The sequence below is a fragment of the Cryptotermes secundus genome, unplaced genomic scaffold, assembly GCF_002891405.2.
Source record: "Cryptotermes secundus unplaced genomic scaffold, Csec_1.0 scaffold144, whole genome shotgun sequence".
NCBI lineage: Eukaryota > Metazoa > Arthropoda > Insecta > Blattodea > Kalotermitidae > Cryptotermes > Cryptotermes secundus.
This window is the reverse complement of record NW_019740655.1, coordinates 1,331,836-1,346,404: the sequence shown is the minus strand read 5'-3', so window position 1 is coordinate 1,346,404 and position 14,569 is coordinate 1,331,836. Positions and strand designations below refer to the sequence as shown.

Below are 14,569 nucleotides of genomic sequence, written 5' to 3'. Positions count from 1 at the left end.
GCAGAACACGGTTCAGGAAACTTGGAAAAGTACGTGCAATACAATTGATTTAGTTCGTTCATTTGGCTTAGAAATGTTAGTATAATAATAATTACAGTAATCATAATAACAAACACAATAGTAACACCTTAATTAGAACAACAGTAAGAACATTAACAATAGTAACAACTAGAACCAGAACAACAACAATAACATTAACGATAATAATAATAAGAACAATAATAGTAATGACAACGATAATAAAAATAATGATATCAGTTTAATTCTTTAACTTTATGTGCCAACTCAGCACCTGCAGGAGCCAATTTCAGAGCAAAATGAACGAATGGAAATTAAAAGAAAACCATACACACACGTAAGAAAGAAAAACACACAACACAACAGACAACAGACACACACACACACACACAACACAACACAACACAACACACACACACAGATATATATAAGATATGCTGCTACGTAGGTGATGCAAGACAAGCATAAGTTTGTAACAAAATACGACAATAATACCCTAACTGTACTAGACACACCTGAGTAAAATCACAATAGAAGAATTAAAATGGCACCTAAGTGAACCAGAAAAAAAGTATATGAGTTACTCCACTGGGCATAACTCATTCACGAGCCAGTACTTATTGAACATACACATTTCTTGCAGATTATGTATAATAATTGTGTGAAAAAAATATTTGCGGCTAAGGCGCAAAGAACAGAAAGACATTTGTTTCGTGAAAATGAAATATAAAAGATGTTAAAGTCTCTATTATTTATGACTGAATTGCTGATACCAGCAGCTTCTAAAACCGAAGGGCAGGCAGTAACGCAGGTCGAAACATCCCCTACAGATACTGCCGTCTCTTAAATAAAGTGGGCAATTTTAACTTATCCAGAAGGTAATTCATTTCAGTTCATTATTTGTTTACGTTTTCAACTCAACAACGTGGGGCCACTTAGAGAGTCAGCACGAATACAAACAAAAAACAAAGACAAACATAATAATAATAATAATAATAATATAGGTCAAACTTAACTTTCATGTGCTACGCAACATGCAGTGAAGTATGGGAGAATGGAGGCAAACCTCCACACATTTTCAAACCACCAGTAAGATATTAGTTGTCTTTACGCTCCTGTCGCTTTACCCCTCGTACTCACTGGGTGGAACCCGGAGCTGACGTGGTGGCAAGGATAAAAATATCAGCCTGTGTCGAAATTTGAACCCAATTATTCAGCCAGTCACACTCTTGGCTGATTTATCCCGACTCAGTAGTATGAGTTCGTTCATCGGTGAAGAATTTGCCAGCCTTTTATGTAGCCGGAAGGTTCGTTACTGTGCTGACACACTCTTGCCAATCAAGCCCACATCCGCATACAAGTCCATTTTAATATTATATTGCCGTCTATGAGTAGTTCTTTCAAATGATCAGTTCCCCTCAGACATTCCGACTTATCTCGTGAAACCCATCCAAATTCTTTCAATCAGCTAAGAGTGACCATCTTGAAATTCTCTTTGTATAAGTTCCTTCAGCCTCCAGTCAATTCGTGCATCTTAGATACAACTGCCCTCTTCAGAATTTCGGTTCTCATGTCCCTAAATCTATGTTCTGCCTGTGGCGAGAGGCGGAGTTTCACATGCGTTGAGTACCGTCGGTAAAATAGCAATTTCATATATTTGTGTTATACTTTTAGAAGAAGCCCGGTAGACGAGAGATTCTGGATTAAACGTTGGCAAGCGTCGCCCGAATTTAATGTGACCTTATTAATTCGGGAGCGTAATTTTAATGTTTTTCTGTCGTTTGATTACGCTGGTAATGTCATAAAAACTTAGTGATACAAGTAACAGAACACTTTCTGATGTTGCCATTGAAGATGTGGTCAACTATTGGCCAGTGGCGGTGGCAGCTGACGGTGATAACAAAAACAGTAACCGTAATAGTAATTCCGTGACAGTGGCTGTGCGGTCTTGGACAGCTCGGGTTGGAATTCCTCTATAAATGTAGGCGTTTTGTGTGTTGTGTTGTGTAGGTAGAGAAGAGCCGAGCTAGAGGATGGACTGCAGGGGTTCGATTCCCGGGTGTGTCAAGGAATTTTTGACATTGGAAACTTAAATTTACGAGGGTACGAGGGATACATAAGTTACAGAATTTGTAACGTAAGTAACGAAATCTGTAACAATTTCTAATTATTGGTACACTTCGAAGCAACGGCAATTTAACACGTCACATCAATGACTCAACACGAAACAATAGAGGAAACGGGAAAACCATGGAAACGATGTTTTCTATGCGGTTAATGCTGGAACCCAGGGTAAAGCGGCTGAGGTGTGAAGCTGACCACTCATCTCTATCTATTGCCGAGGCAAAGAATGGTGGAGTTATACCTCCATTCCCCACGGTGATAATTTATTAGTTCTTTACCTTCGCGTAGACTGAGGCCTACGACTTCATCCCCAGCATTCGTACCAAATATCAAAAGTGTTCTGAAGGTTCAGAATTCAGAATCGGACAGGCCAGAAGCCATGCCGTGAAAGAGGGCGAAGAAAGGATGTTTGTAATAATAATAATATACGTGGAATATAAAGTAAAGTGGCCCACTGTACAAGCGGCAAGTGTTGGGAGTTGGGGCAGAAGGGGACTCGGTCCCTAGTTGCGCGAAATGTTTCGAAAGTTCCGGAGTTTGCGCAGAACCAGTTCCGGTGAGCATCCATGAGTATCGTGGGATAAACCACAGCCGAACAACCTCTCCTTGTTCGACCATGGGATAAATGATAGTTCTATCTGAGTGGGAGAATAAGGTATGCGAACAAACCCGAATGGAGCCGGAAGTAGCCGAATGATTTAAATTGAACGAAACCTCCGTGAAATATGTGTTCTCATCGTTGAAGAAAAAAGACTCCACTCACAAACCTATCGATAACTAGGACACATTTTAAGTGCTTGTGGAAACATGAGTCATTTATGTGACGTGTGATTCAGACTTCAGAATACGAACGCAAAAATACAGTAGTGAGCAAATTAATATGGACAAAAAAAAAAAGAACTTGATTTTTTTTGACATTTCTTTATTCTAACCCTTCAAATACAACCCAATTTAATAAGAAATTTCTCCCCCTTTCTCTAAAATTACTTCCTGAACAAGTTTTGTCATTGACTCAACCAGTTTAGAGCAAATGGTTTTCACTCCACTCTCGTGGAACCACACTTTTATTGCGTTCGTTACCACGCGTTCTTCCGTATGCTCCACAAATTTTCGATTGGGTTCATATCTGTAGAATTATCAGGCTAGTCTGATTTTGTTTTCTTGAATGAACTTCTTGACTGATTTTGTGGTGTGGCATGGCACAAGATCTTGTTAAATGTCCCTTTACCATCTGCAAAGGTCTGCAGGAATGATGAAACTCTACTTTTAAGGATTTCGCTGCACCTTGATGAATTCTTCAGGCCATCAACTGGAACTAGACTCCTAGGATTACTTGCAGTGAAAAACATCAAAACATTTTTGGAAGGTATTTTACAGCCGGTTGAAGATGCTCCACCCTCACTGGCTCATCACTGCTTCGTCCGACATCATTTGCTCTGTAACCCTGCAAAAAAATTGTGAATCATCACTGAAATCTACCTTCTTCCAGTCATCAGTTGTCCACGATCTATACTTATTTGCCCATGCCAATTGTTTCTACTTCATTGCAGGTGTCAACAGTTGCTTTTTGATTGGTTGTCTTGCCTTCTGCCCAACTTCAAGAAGCCTACGCCGCACAGTTGAAGTATCAGTGTCAATCCCTGTAGTCAGTAGTTCTCTTTGGAGGTCCTTACTTGTCATTGTTGGATATAACCTACTGTTTCTCAATAGAAGCTGATCAGTACGAGGATAATTTTTCGTCCCCCCCCCCCCGCATTTTCCTTTTCTGTTCGGAGAAAGTGATGCGGAATCCTGTATGCATAAGGAATTCTTGACACACTCGAGTTTCCCAGACGAACAACAGAGGCAGTGTCTCTCACAGTCATTGATGTGTATTCATTAAGTACAACAATTTTTATCCATTTTCATACTCGCAAAAACAAATATCCCAGGGTTCAAAATCAACACGCACTTGCGAATGACACAGCTGTCAACTGACGAAGCTGCAACCCTTCCCGTCAGAACCGATTTGCAAACCGGTTCCTAATTACTCAAGGTCACGCTTTCACAGAAACCCGAGGTTAACAACCCGGTTTTGACTATCTGCAACCAACAAAGCTTGATTTTTACCTAAATAAGTGCTTGTCCCAATTAATTTGCACAGTACTGTATTTAGTACATATTTGTGTGTGTAACGAATTTCACTGAGATGAGTAAATCTCATTATGCACATACTTAAGTACGTTCTACACATCTTCTATGAGTTTCATTGTATAATTCTTGTTAAAATATATTTTTTGGGGGACCATATTGTGTATACGTATTTTCTGCGTACAATGTAAGTATTGTAAATAAATCTGGCAAGAAACAGTGCAGTAGACTCGCATCTCGCTTTTTGGGGAACGACTGCACCTACAATTTATTGGCATTTTTCATTAATGGTAGGGCGTCCCATGTTTTAATCAGTCATGTCACGTCCAGCGTCGTTAGATATGCCCGTGATAATATACGCTAACATACCATTCAATTAACTTTTTTTTTTGGCAGATGTCACTTTATTGAACTTTAAGTAACAGCCGAATCTTGGTTTGGTTCTCAAAATAAAAAGAAGTCTGTTTCCTCCTACGTCAATAGCAGTCAGGTCTTTGGTCTAGAGATACGGCGTGTTCTCTTGGAGATAAGAACCGACACTCAAAATATTGAACAGTTTTTCCTGTGGCAAGTTCAAGGAAGGATTTGCACATGTTTCCCACCGGTATAAAATGTTACTGTTTTTTTTGGGATGTAATGTGTTCAGTACTTTAACATTGTCTTTCGATTTCTCCTTTCATCATATTGCTACAGATTAATAGTATATTTATTTTTTAGTTTAAATAGATTACGAAAACCTGCCAGTGGTAGGCCGTCTCTGTGGTGTGGTGGTCAGAGTTCCTGGCTACAGATCCACAGGTCCGGGTTCGATTCCCGACGCTACCAGATTTTCTGATAAGTAGTGGGTTTGGAACGGGGTCCACCCAGCCTCGTAAGGCTAATTGAGGAGCAAGTCCAGTTTAGAAAACCGAGATTAATGGCCGTGGGGAGCCGTTGCGCTGACCACGCGACACTCTCTATCCGCAAAAGTTGGCACTAACTTCGCCGACAAGCGGCGGTCGCTCGGTCGGTATAGTTCGCTTGCGGACTACAGGCCACGGTGTTTTTTTTGTCAATGTTGGTTACACTTCTTACATTGAATTAACGTTGATCTTGTATGAGAAAGATAAACTCTCTGGAAAGGTGTTTCTTGTAAGCGAGTGTTTATAAATAATGAGACACCTTAAAAACTCATTTACTTCTGTAACTTCTAAAGGTCTCTTGTTGGTTCAGAGTTTGTCAAAAGTCTAAATGATCTCGGGATATTTTCTCGGCGGAAATAAATGTTTCTTAAACCCACATTACAGTGTACGGAGCCTGTGCGAGGTGATGGGTAAATGCGAGCATCGGTGTTTAAATCAGAGTAGAAATTAAAAAAAATGAAGTAAAGCTCTCTTTGTAACAGGCCATGGAGGCCCGTAGGGTTGTGAGACGTCGAGGCTCCCACATTTTGTAGACAATCGGCTAACAAGTGGCGGTGAGGTTGTCAGCCTTACGCACCGGCCGCCTTTTACCAGCAGGAAGGTTCCTGGTACTCATTTTCGTTAGAGGCTGAGTCAACCCCAGGGCCATAGTGAGGCTGGAAGGATTAGGTTAACTGAAAAAATCTACCTCATCAGGACTCGAACCCGCGACCTTCCGGAATGTAACACAGTGCCTCAACCAACTACGCTACAGCGTGCACCGTTTAAACCATAGTTCAGTTTGGAACTTAGAACCAGCAAAACTGACCAAAATTTAATTATTCTCACAGTGCTTCTTGCTATGACTGGTCCTCATTTCAGATGAAATGTTTGTCGGTACTTCAGCATGTTGCAGTCAAGAACCTCTAGGAGCGGCACATCAGCAGCACTCTTCCGCCCACTCATAACGTCTTCCTCTATTCGTGCATTTGTCGCCATGTTGAAGTGTCATTTTTCCGTAAATTTCACTAGTTACCACATCCTTCGGCCTTAAATTTGATCTGTTTGGTAAGTTCTATAAAACGATCAGCCATGTTAAACGTGACTTAATAATATCGCTTCTCAAAAGACAATGAAAACCAGCTGGGCGTAAGGAAATAAAGGAATATTTTTCAATGTTGCCCACGTCATTTTGAGGTTCTCAATTTACGTCATAAATTTCCATTTTACCAGTGTTTAAAATAATTAGCTTGAATTACGCAAGCATTATAGTCGGGATAATTGTTTCATACAATGGAAGTACTTTTACAGTGGTGCACAGGTCGTAGCAATAACACCTTTAAAACAACAACTGTTTTTATTTGCATGAAACGTCTTTTATAATGAAGGAACTGTGGATTTACTTATGATGTCCTTGTTTTCCGGTCTTATTGCACCACATCGAATACTTGTCATGCTGATTATCAGTTACTGGTCTCTTCGCCTGCTGCGCCTGCAGCTGTACTGCCTGCATGTGAAGCGAACTTCTGAACTGCTTTCATGTCTGCACAGACAAATATAATCGCTGAAGCAGTCACTCACGGAGCTGAGCCCTTCTTGAGAAGCTGCCACTTGTGCGTCCACTCAAGAACTTCCCAGCATTTTATGGGACCCGAAGGTTCATTACCGTGTTCACAAGAGACCTCCACTGGGCTCTATCCAGAGCCACATCAATCCAATCCATACCATCCCATTCTATCTCTCTAAGATTCATTTTAATATTGTTCACACACCTACTTCTTGGTCTTCCCAGTGGTCTCTTTCCTTCTTGCTTTCCCACCGATATCCTATATGCTTCCTCTTCTCCCCCATTCGTGCTACATACCCTGCCCATCTCATCCTCCTTGACTTGATCATTCTAATTGTACTTGGAGAAGAGTACAAGTTATGAAGCTCCTCATTACGCAGTTTTCTCCAACCTCCTGTCACTTCATCTCTCTTCGGTCCAAACATTCTCCTCAACACACGGTTCTCAAACACCCTCACTCTATGTTCCTTAATGTCAGAGGCCAAGTTTCACACACGTACAGAACCACAGACAAAATTAGTTTTGTATATTATAATTTTTATGTTTTTGGACAGCAGACGAGAAGACAGAAGGTTCTGGACTGAATGGTACCAAGTATTAGCCGAGTTCAATCTCCTCTTAATTTCCTCCTGTATCAGATTTTGATTCGTTATCGTTGTTCCCAAATATCTGAACTGTGTCACATTTTCAAACATCCGTTACCTCTCTTTATGTTACGAGTTTGCCCGCATTTTGGTGACGAGATAGCCACATGTACTTAGCTTTCTCCTTGTTAACGAATCCCTGCAGCTTTCATACGAGTGTCTGAATCGGACCTTCAGCTTAGTGTTGCATAACATTTGTTTCCAGTCAGCATATACATCCATTGAAACACTGTTGACGAAACGTCGATAAATATCGACATCAACTTTCACAGAAAGTGCAGTTAATGAGGGAAGAAGTTATTAAATTGGAGGTTCTCACGGTGATGACGGTGAAGAGTACTTCCTTCCGGGAAGTGCGGTAATTCCGCGATATTTCGGAGGAACGCACTGCTCCCCGTATGGAGCAAGGAAGCTGATTCCGTCTTGCTATTTGCTTTTTTGCTTACACTTTGAGCCTGAATATGAAGCCAGTACGTTTCTCAGAAACGCCAGTGAACTTCTGCCGAACTGCACAGTGTCACATCACAGAAGGCAGTACCCAGAAAAGAAGAAGTCCTTTAATAAACAGACGATAAATTTTGTTATTAGGTTTTTACAGTAAAATAGTTCGAATTTATTATAGATTAACTAAATCTAACTTATAGCTGCTTGTAAAGCAGCTCTGTTTACTAATTGAGAACGCAAGGTACACTGTAATTAGATGTGCTAGCGATGAACCGTGCCGTATCGGAATAGCAGTATATCAAATATATTGACTTACGAATTCTGATATAAACCAGTGATATTTCGTGTATCTTTTCAGCGTTCAGTATACAGAAACAGCCAGTTTAGTGGTACTTGTCGCACAGAAGTAATGCAATTTGAATTTTATAAATAATAGAATTTTAGATTTCTAATTCCCCCCCACCTGGAAATGTCTGTGAGGAATTATGGGAAATGGATATCGACTAGAGATTCATATTGACTTTACTGTACTTGCTGTGCTGAGGCTAGCTATTTTATTAGAAAAAATTATGACGCATTGAACAAAGAACTGCATAATGAGGAGCTTCATGACTTGTACGCTTCTCCAAGTATAGTTAGAATGATCAGGTCAAGGAGGATGAGACGAGCAGGGCATGTAGCACGAATGGGGGGATGAGAAATGCATATAGGATATTGGTGAGAAAGCCGGAAGGAAGTAGACCACGGAGTAGGTGGGTGGACAGTATTGAAATGGATATCAGAGAGATATGATGGGATGGTATGGATTGGATTGATGTGGCTCAGGATAGGGACGGCTGGAGGGCTCTTGTGACCACGGTAATGAACCTTCGGGTTCCGTAAAATGCTGGGAAGTTCTTGAGTAGATGCACAATTGGCAGCTTCTCAAGAAGGGCTCAGCTCCATGAGTGAGTGAATAAAAAAAGAAAACATTTTCCTTCATAATATGAATGTTCTTGAGTACTGGACTTCGTGCTAAAAGACATACCTCTGACGGATAAATTACAGAAAACAAACAGAATTATTAAATATGTCAAGTGAAGGATAACTCGCCGATCAGTGTGCGCGCCGTCTGAGGCATGAAATGTCTCTGCCTTCTCTAACACTGGGAACGTGGGTTCGAATCCCATTCGAGGCGTGGATGTCTGCTTTTCTTCTATGTTTGTGCTGTCCTGTGTAGGCAGTGGCTTTTTGCGACGGGCTGATTCCTCGTCCAAGGAGTCCTACCACCTCTCTGTAAGATTTATAATTTCAGAGTTAATTCTGAATGGGAACAGCCCAGAGAGCCCGATTCGACAAGGCGGAAGAAGAACAAGTACTCTTCATATTATTAACAAGGTTAGATGGTTCTACTCTGATCGTTCCACACAGGCCGATCTTCTCAGTTGTGATATGTAAGAAGTTTTACATACGAACTGAGTGTTGCTTGTTTACTGACGAGGGTGGCCCTCCGCACGTTTAATGAAATAAATGAATTACTTACTTACTTACTTACTTATGGAGCTGAGCCCTTCTGGAGGAGCCGCCAATTCTGCAGCTACTCAAGAACTTCCCAGCATTTTTATGGAACTCGAATGTTCATTACCGTGTTCACAAGAGCCCTCCACTGATCCCTATCGTGAGCCAGATCTATCCAATCCAATCCATACCATCCCATCCTATCTCTCTAAGATCCATTCTAATATTGTCCACCCACCTACGCCTTGGTCTTCCCTGTGGTATCTTTCCTTCTGGCTTTCCCACCAATATCCTATACGCATTCCTCGTCTCCCCTATTCGTGCTACATGACCTGCCCACCTCATCCTCCTTGAAAATGAATAGATGACTGTATTTATTTATTCACCAAAACGGAAAATACCAATTACATTTTTCAAAGAAAGCGGTGACGAGGATGATGATACAATATTTTAAGTAGTTTTATCATCATTTTCGACTGTTTATTTATAAACCAGGCCTTTCCAGAAACTACTTTCTCTCCACATGTGAACCTAGGCTTATGTTTTAATAAAGGCGGTCCTATCAGGAAAATGAATACTGCTGCATCATCAAGGTGCTTTTGGGGAGGGAGAGATTGCGTATGAAGGTAAGATTGTATGCATTCTGAACTCGACACTAGAGGGTGCTGAGTGGTGAGCTTCTCGTTCAGACTAATGTTACATTCGGGGTGAGACCATCTGGTACACCTAATGCAAGGAAGCTGATTCCGGCTTAAAGTCGTGTGCTCCTTGGTCGTTCAGTCCATACCTACTCTCTCTACTACTGTGTGAAGCATTGTCATGATTTAGTCACTAAACACGGGATTTGGATTGGTAATTGGATCTACTGAATATTTATAACTCGTAACTACAAGTAACTAACGCCATCGCTGATCTGCACATATTGAATTCACTATGGCACACGCTAATTCTTCTTAGTTCGTATTCACTAGCCGTTGCTAGGTTACGGCTCTCAGCAGTGGAGATTCCTCAGCTTCCGTGTACAACGGCTTCTGTCCTCGCTGGCTGGCGACTACCAAATAGCTAACCCATGACGGCTACTCCCTCACACTCTCGACGGACTAAAAAGTCAAAGTCAAGGTTACATTATGACCGACGGTAATTCGGCCAACCAATCTTGGTGTCAAGTCCCATCTTGGGCTCAAGACCGTTTGTTTCACTTGAGGACGGAGACACAATCCACTCTCCGAAACGTCTTTAAATAAAAACAGGACGATGGATAATATCCAGAAAGTTAGTAATTGTATTAATATACCATTGCCACATGCTTTTAGATCTTAAATTCATGGATTTGAGTCCTTTTTGAGAAGCCACCAGTCGGTCAGCTATTCAAGAAGTTCCAAGAATTGTATCTGACAGTTTATTACCGTATTCTCTACAGCCCACCACTAGTCCCCATCCTGAGCCAGATCAATCCAGTCCATACTAACCCCTACCATATGTCTAACTATATCTTAAGGCTGCGCCATAGCTCAAGCGGTTAGTCGCTGGCTTTCCACCGCGGCGGCCCGGGTTCGGTCCCGGGTCTGGTCAAGTGGGATTTGCGGTGGGCAAAGCGGAGCTAGGGCGGGTTCTCTCCGAGTAATTCGGTTTCCCCGGCCAATCTTCATTCCACCAGTTGCTCCACAATCACCCTCATCTATCATCTGTGGCTGGTACAATAGGCCAGAAGTGGCCGCAGTACAAGGGACTTAGTCCCACCCCACTAGCAATAAAGAAAAAACTATCTTACATAAAATTTATATGATTACAGATATATTAGTTACAGACGTGGAGATACTCTCCTGCAGTGTTTTAGTCTACTTTCCTTATTTTGAGAAAAGTGAAAGGAGGCTTATGAGATCACCTTTCTGTCTGTGTATCCGTCTATCTCTGTTCATCTGCCTGTATAGCTCCATATTTTTAGGCTTATGATATCGCCCAGCTGTCTGTGTATTCCCCATTAATTTTTGTTCTGAAGTTTTTTAGATCACTTTACTTTGTCGTTCCACTAATTTTTTTTCCGTTTGCTGTGCTCTCCGTCTCATATCAGGGAAATTAGGCGGTTAATTCTTCTAGAACTTGTTAAACATTTACATCTGCAGGACAGTAGTGATAGAGCCGTTGGCAGCATGTCTGCTATATACCCACTGGAACGGGACTGTCTCTGCCGTTGCCAGGAAACTTTTAGTAACAGTGAGAATACTATACTCTGTGTTTTATTGACATGTAAAATGTAGAAATAGCAGTGATGTTACAGATATTTGTAGTTACGATCTATAAATGATCAGTAAATCTATTCACCAATCCAAACCCCGTCTATAGCCACACATACTACGTTACAATAAATATCATAAGAAGCCAATCGTGATTTCCTCAGGTAAATGGTCGGATTCAGTGTAGTGCTGAATGTCATTATAAGAAGTCGTATTTTTTTTATTGCTAGTGGGGTGGGACTAAGTCCCTTGTACTGCGGCCACTTCTGGCCTATTGTACCAGCCCCAGATGATAGGTGAGGGTGATTGTGGAGCAATTGGTGGAATGAAGATTGGCAGGAGAAACCGAAGTACTCGGAGAAAACCTGCCCCAGCGCCACTTTGTCCACCACAAATCCCACTTGATCAGATCTGGGATCGAACCCGGGCCGCCGCGGTGGGAAGCTAGCGACTAATCGCTTGAGGTATGGCGCGGCCTTAGGAAGTCGTAAGTCATTGGCCTTATATGTGTTGTGTATAGGGGTCAGCTCAAAGTGATCTATACTTGAATATCAGATTGTTTTGTGCCACAGAATTTAACCTTTCGCGTATCAAATGCAAATTGCCTGTTTACGGTGACTTGAAACACCGACGTTACGCAAAGAGGCTTTCTGTTTGTAGCTGATCACTTGCGTGCACGTTCTCCATTGTGTTGGTTTCCGGAGAGAAGCATACCGTTTGCAGTATACATAATTCCCAAGAATCATGGAACCATGTACGATCTAAACTGTGGTATACTAATACAATTAATGACTTTCTGGACGTTCCTTTTATCCTGATTTTTATGTAAAAAAAAGAAACGTTTCGGACACTGAACTCTGCCTCTGTTCTCAGGTTAAAAGCCTTGGTGATAGGTCCGGGGATAGGGACTAGTTCCTCTCTATTGACCCCAACTGAATAGGCTTTTACGTGAAGGATACAGAATCCAGTCTCCGAAACATTGTTTTTAAATTGAAAGCGGCGGATGATATCCAGAAAGTCAGTAATTGAGACCCAGAGCTATTTATATAAAAGTACCTACCTACCACTCGGCGATACAGCCCTGGGTCAGCCTTGGCCTCCTCTGCAACCAGTCTCCACAACCAGAGCGTGCTGCCATAGGAATGGATCCGCGCATGATGACCCGAGGTTGTTTGTTAAGTTTCTGAACAAAATTCTTTTTGCAGGATGAGGTTGTTAGTCTCATGCCCAACCCCCAACCTGGAGGTCCAGGGTATCTCTCTTAGTCTGGACTCTACCCTTTGATCTTTCCGGCATCGGTGGCCCTACTGGTAGTTAAACTACCGCCGGAATAGCTCTCCAGGTCACAGTCACGCAAGACCCACCACCACGACAAGGTGAAGACATCTTAGGGGACATTAAAGTGTCTAAAACTGTTAAAAGGGCAGCACTGGATTGGTTAATTTCAAATTCTGTCAGATTTGAGGTCCTCACGGTTGTGGCAACGAAAAGCACTGTCTTCTGGGAAGTGACGCCGTGTATTCTGGTAGGAATTTGCCCATGTTTCGAAGGGAAGTATTCCTTTGTCTCCAGGGTTGGATAGTAAACGAATTAAAGAGCAAGAAGTCTGATAAAGTAGAGAAGAGGATGAAATTGTATTCCTCCCCAAATGTAATTACGTAAACGAGGATGAGATGGTCATGGGTGCATGAATAGAAATGCATACAGGATTTTTGATTAGAGAGACAGAAAGAAAGTGATGACTAGGGAGACCTACACAAGTAGAGGATAATATTAAAATGGATGTTAGAGAAATAGGGACTTGGGTGGTATGGAGTGGATTCGTGTGGTTCAGGATAGGGACGAGTGGAGGACCCTTGTGAACACGGCAGTGAACCTCCGGGTTCCATAAAATGTTTGGAAATTCTTGAGTAGCTGAGCAACTGTTGGGTTCTCAAGATGGACTCAGCTCCATGGAGCGAGCGAATATAGTAATCACACGTGTGTCATGTTAAATAGCCTGTTCTTCTCCACAGATCCTCGCGTAAACCACTGGTCCATGATGAGCAGTCCCTTCCCGACGCTGGCGATTTGTCTGTCCTACGCGTACTTTTCCAAAGTCCTGGGCCCGCGGATGATGGAGAACAAGAAACCTCTGAACCTTCGTAACGTCCTAATTATCTACAACTTCTTGCAGACAGTCTTCAGTTCTTGGATCTTCTACGAGGTGAGTTATAGCTTCAATTATAACATCTTTGTTTCCTCAACTTGTTGGCCTAAGGGCAAGAACTATCAAGTAATAGGTCTATTTATTTCACTGCTATGTATTTGGTCTATAAAATCTCTCACTCACAGATTACAGAATTCGTATTCGTCATTTTCCATTGACAAATTCTGTACGATATACGGGTCGATTCTGAATTATTGTCTGGGTTTTTGTGGCCTATAAACGGAAACCCCAACAATAATTTGGAATCACCCTGTGTTATAGTTTGGATTCTTCAGCAGATATTATTGGGAAGACCAAATAAAGGATGATGAGATGCGCTGGGTTTGTAACACGAATGGTCGAACTGAGATGTAGATAAACACTTTGACGTGAAAACCTGAAGGGTCAAGATTATTTGAAAGACGTAGCCATACATGAGAGGATAATAATAAAATGGATCTTAAAAAAAAGGGTGTATGGGTATGGACTGAATTGATTTAGTTCGCAATAGGGAACACCGGTGAATTCTTATGAACCTTTTGGTTAATCAAGTGTAGTTTAGCTTTTCAAAAGGAGCTCTGGTCTATGAAGTTAGTTTAATTTTATCTGCCTAAAATTTTGGACCCACCAGTAAGAGATGTGAACTCTCCACGGATTACTACGTAAAATTCTAGGAAAGTAACAAGTTGCCAATACAACAATTGACCGAATCCTACGAAACTTGATTCTGTTCTATGGTAACGACTCTGTCAGTATCTAGACCTTGAGCAATATGGCGAATCAGAAAAGATTTGGAAGGAAGCGGTCGTGGCCTAATCCAGGTACTATACCAGCATTTTCAT

General features: G+C 41.7%; 1 protein-coding gene across 1 annotated transcript in view; it reads left to right on the top strand.

The window, feature by feature from the left end:
• LOC111872368 (elongation of very long chain fatty acids protein AAEL008004-like) overlaps positions 1-14,569 on the top strand; it is a gene marked incomplete in the record, with an annotated part of 182,219 nt that overhangs the window by 104,378 nt on the left and 63,272 nt on the right. Inside the window, 1 exon segment of the mRNA XM_033754660.1 lies at positions 13,555-13,745. Within this exon segment, the coding sequence (XP_033610551.1) occupies positions 13,555-13,745 (191 nt within the window).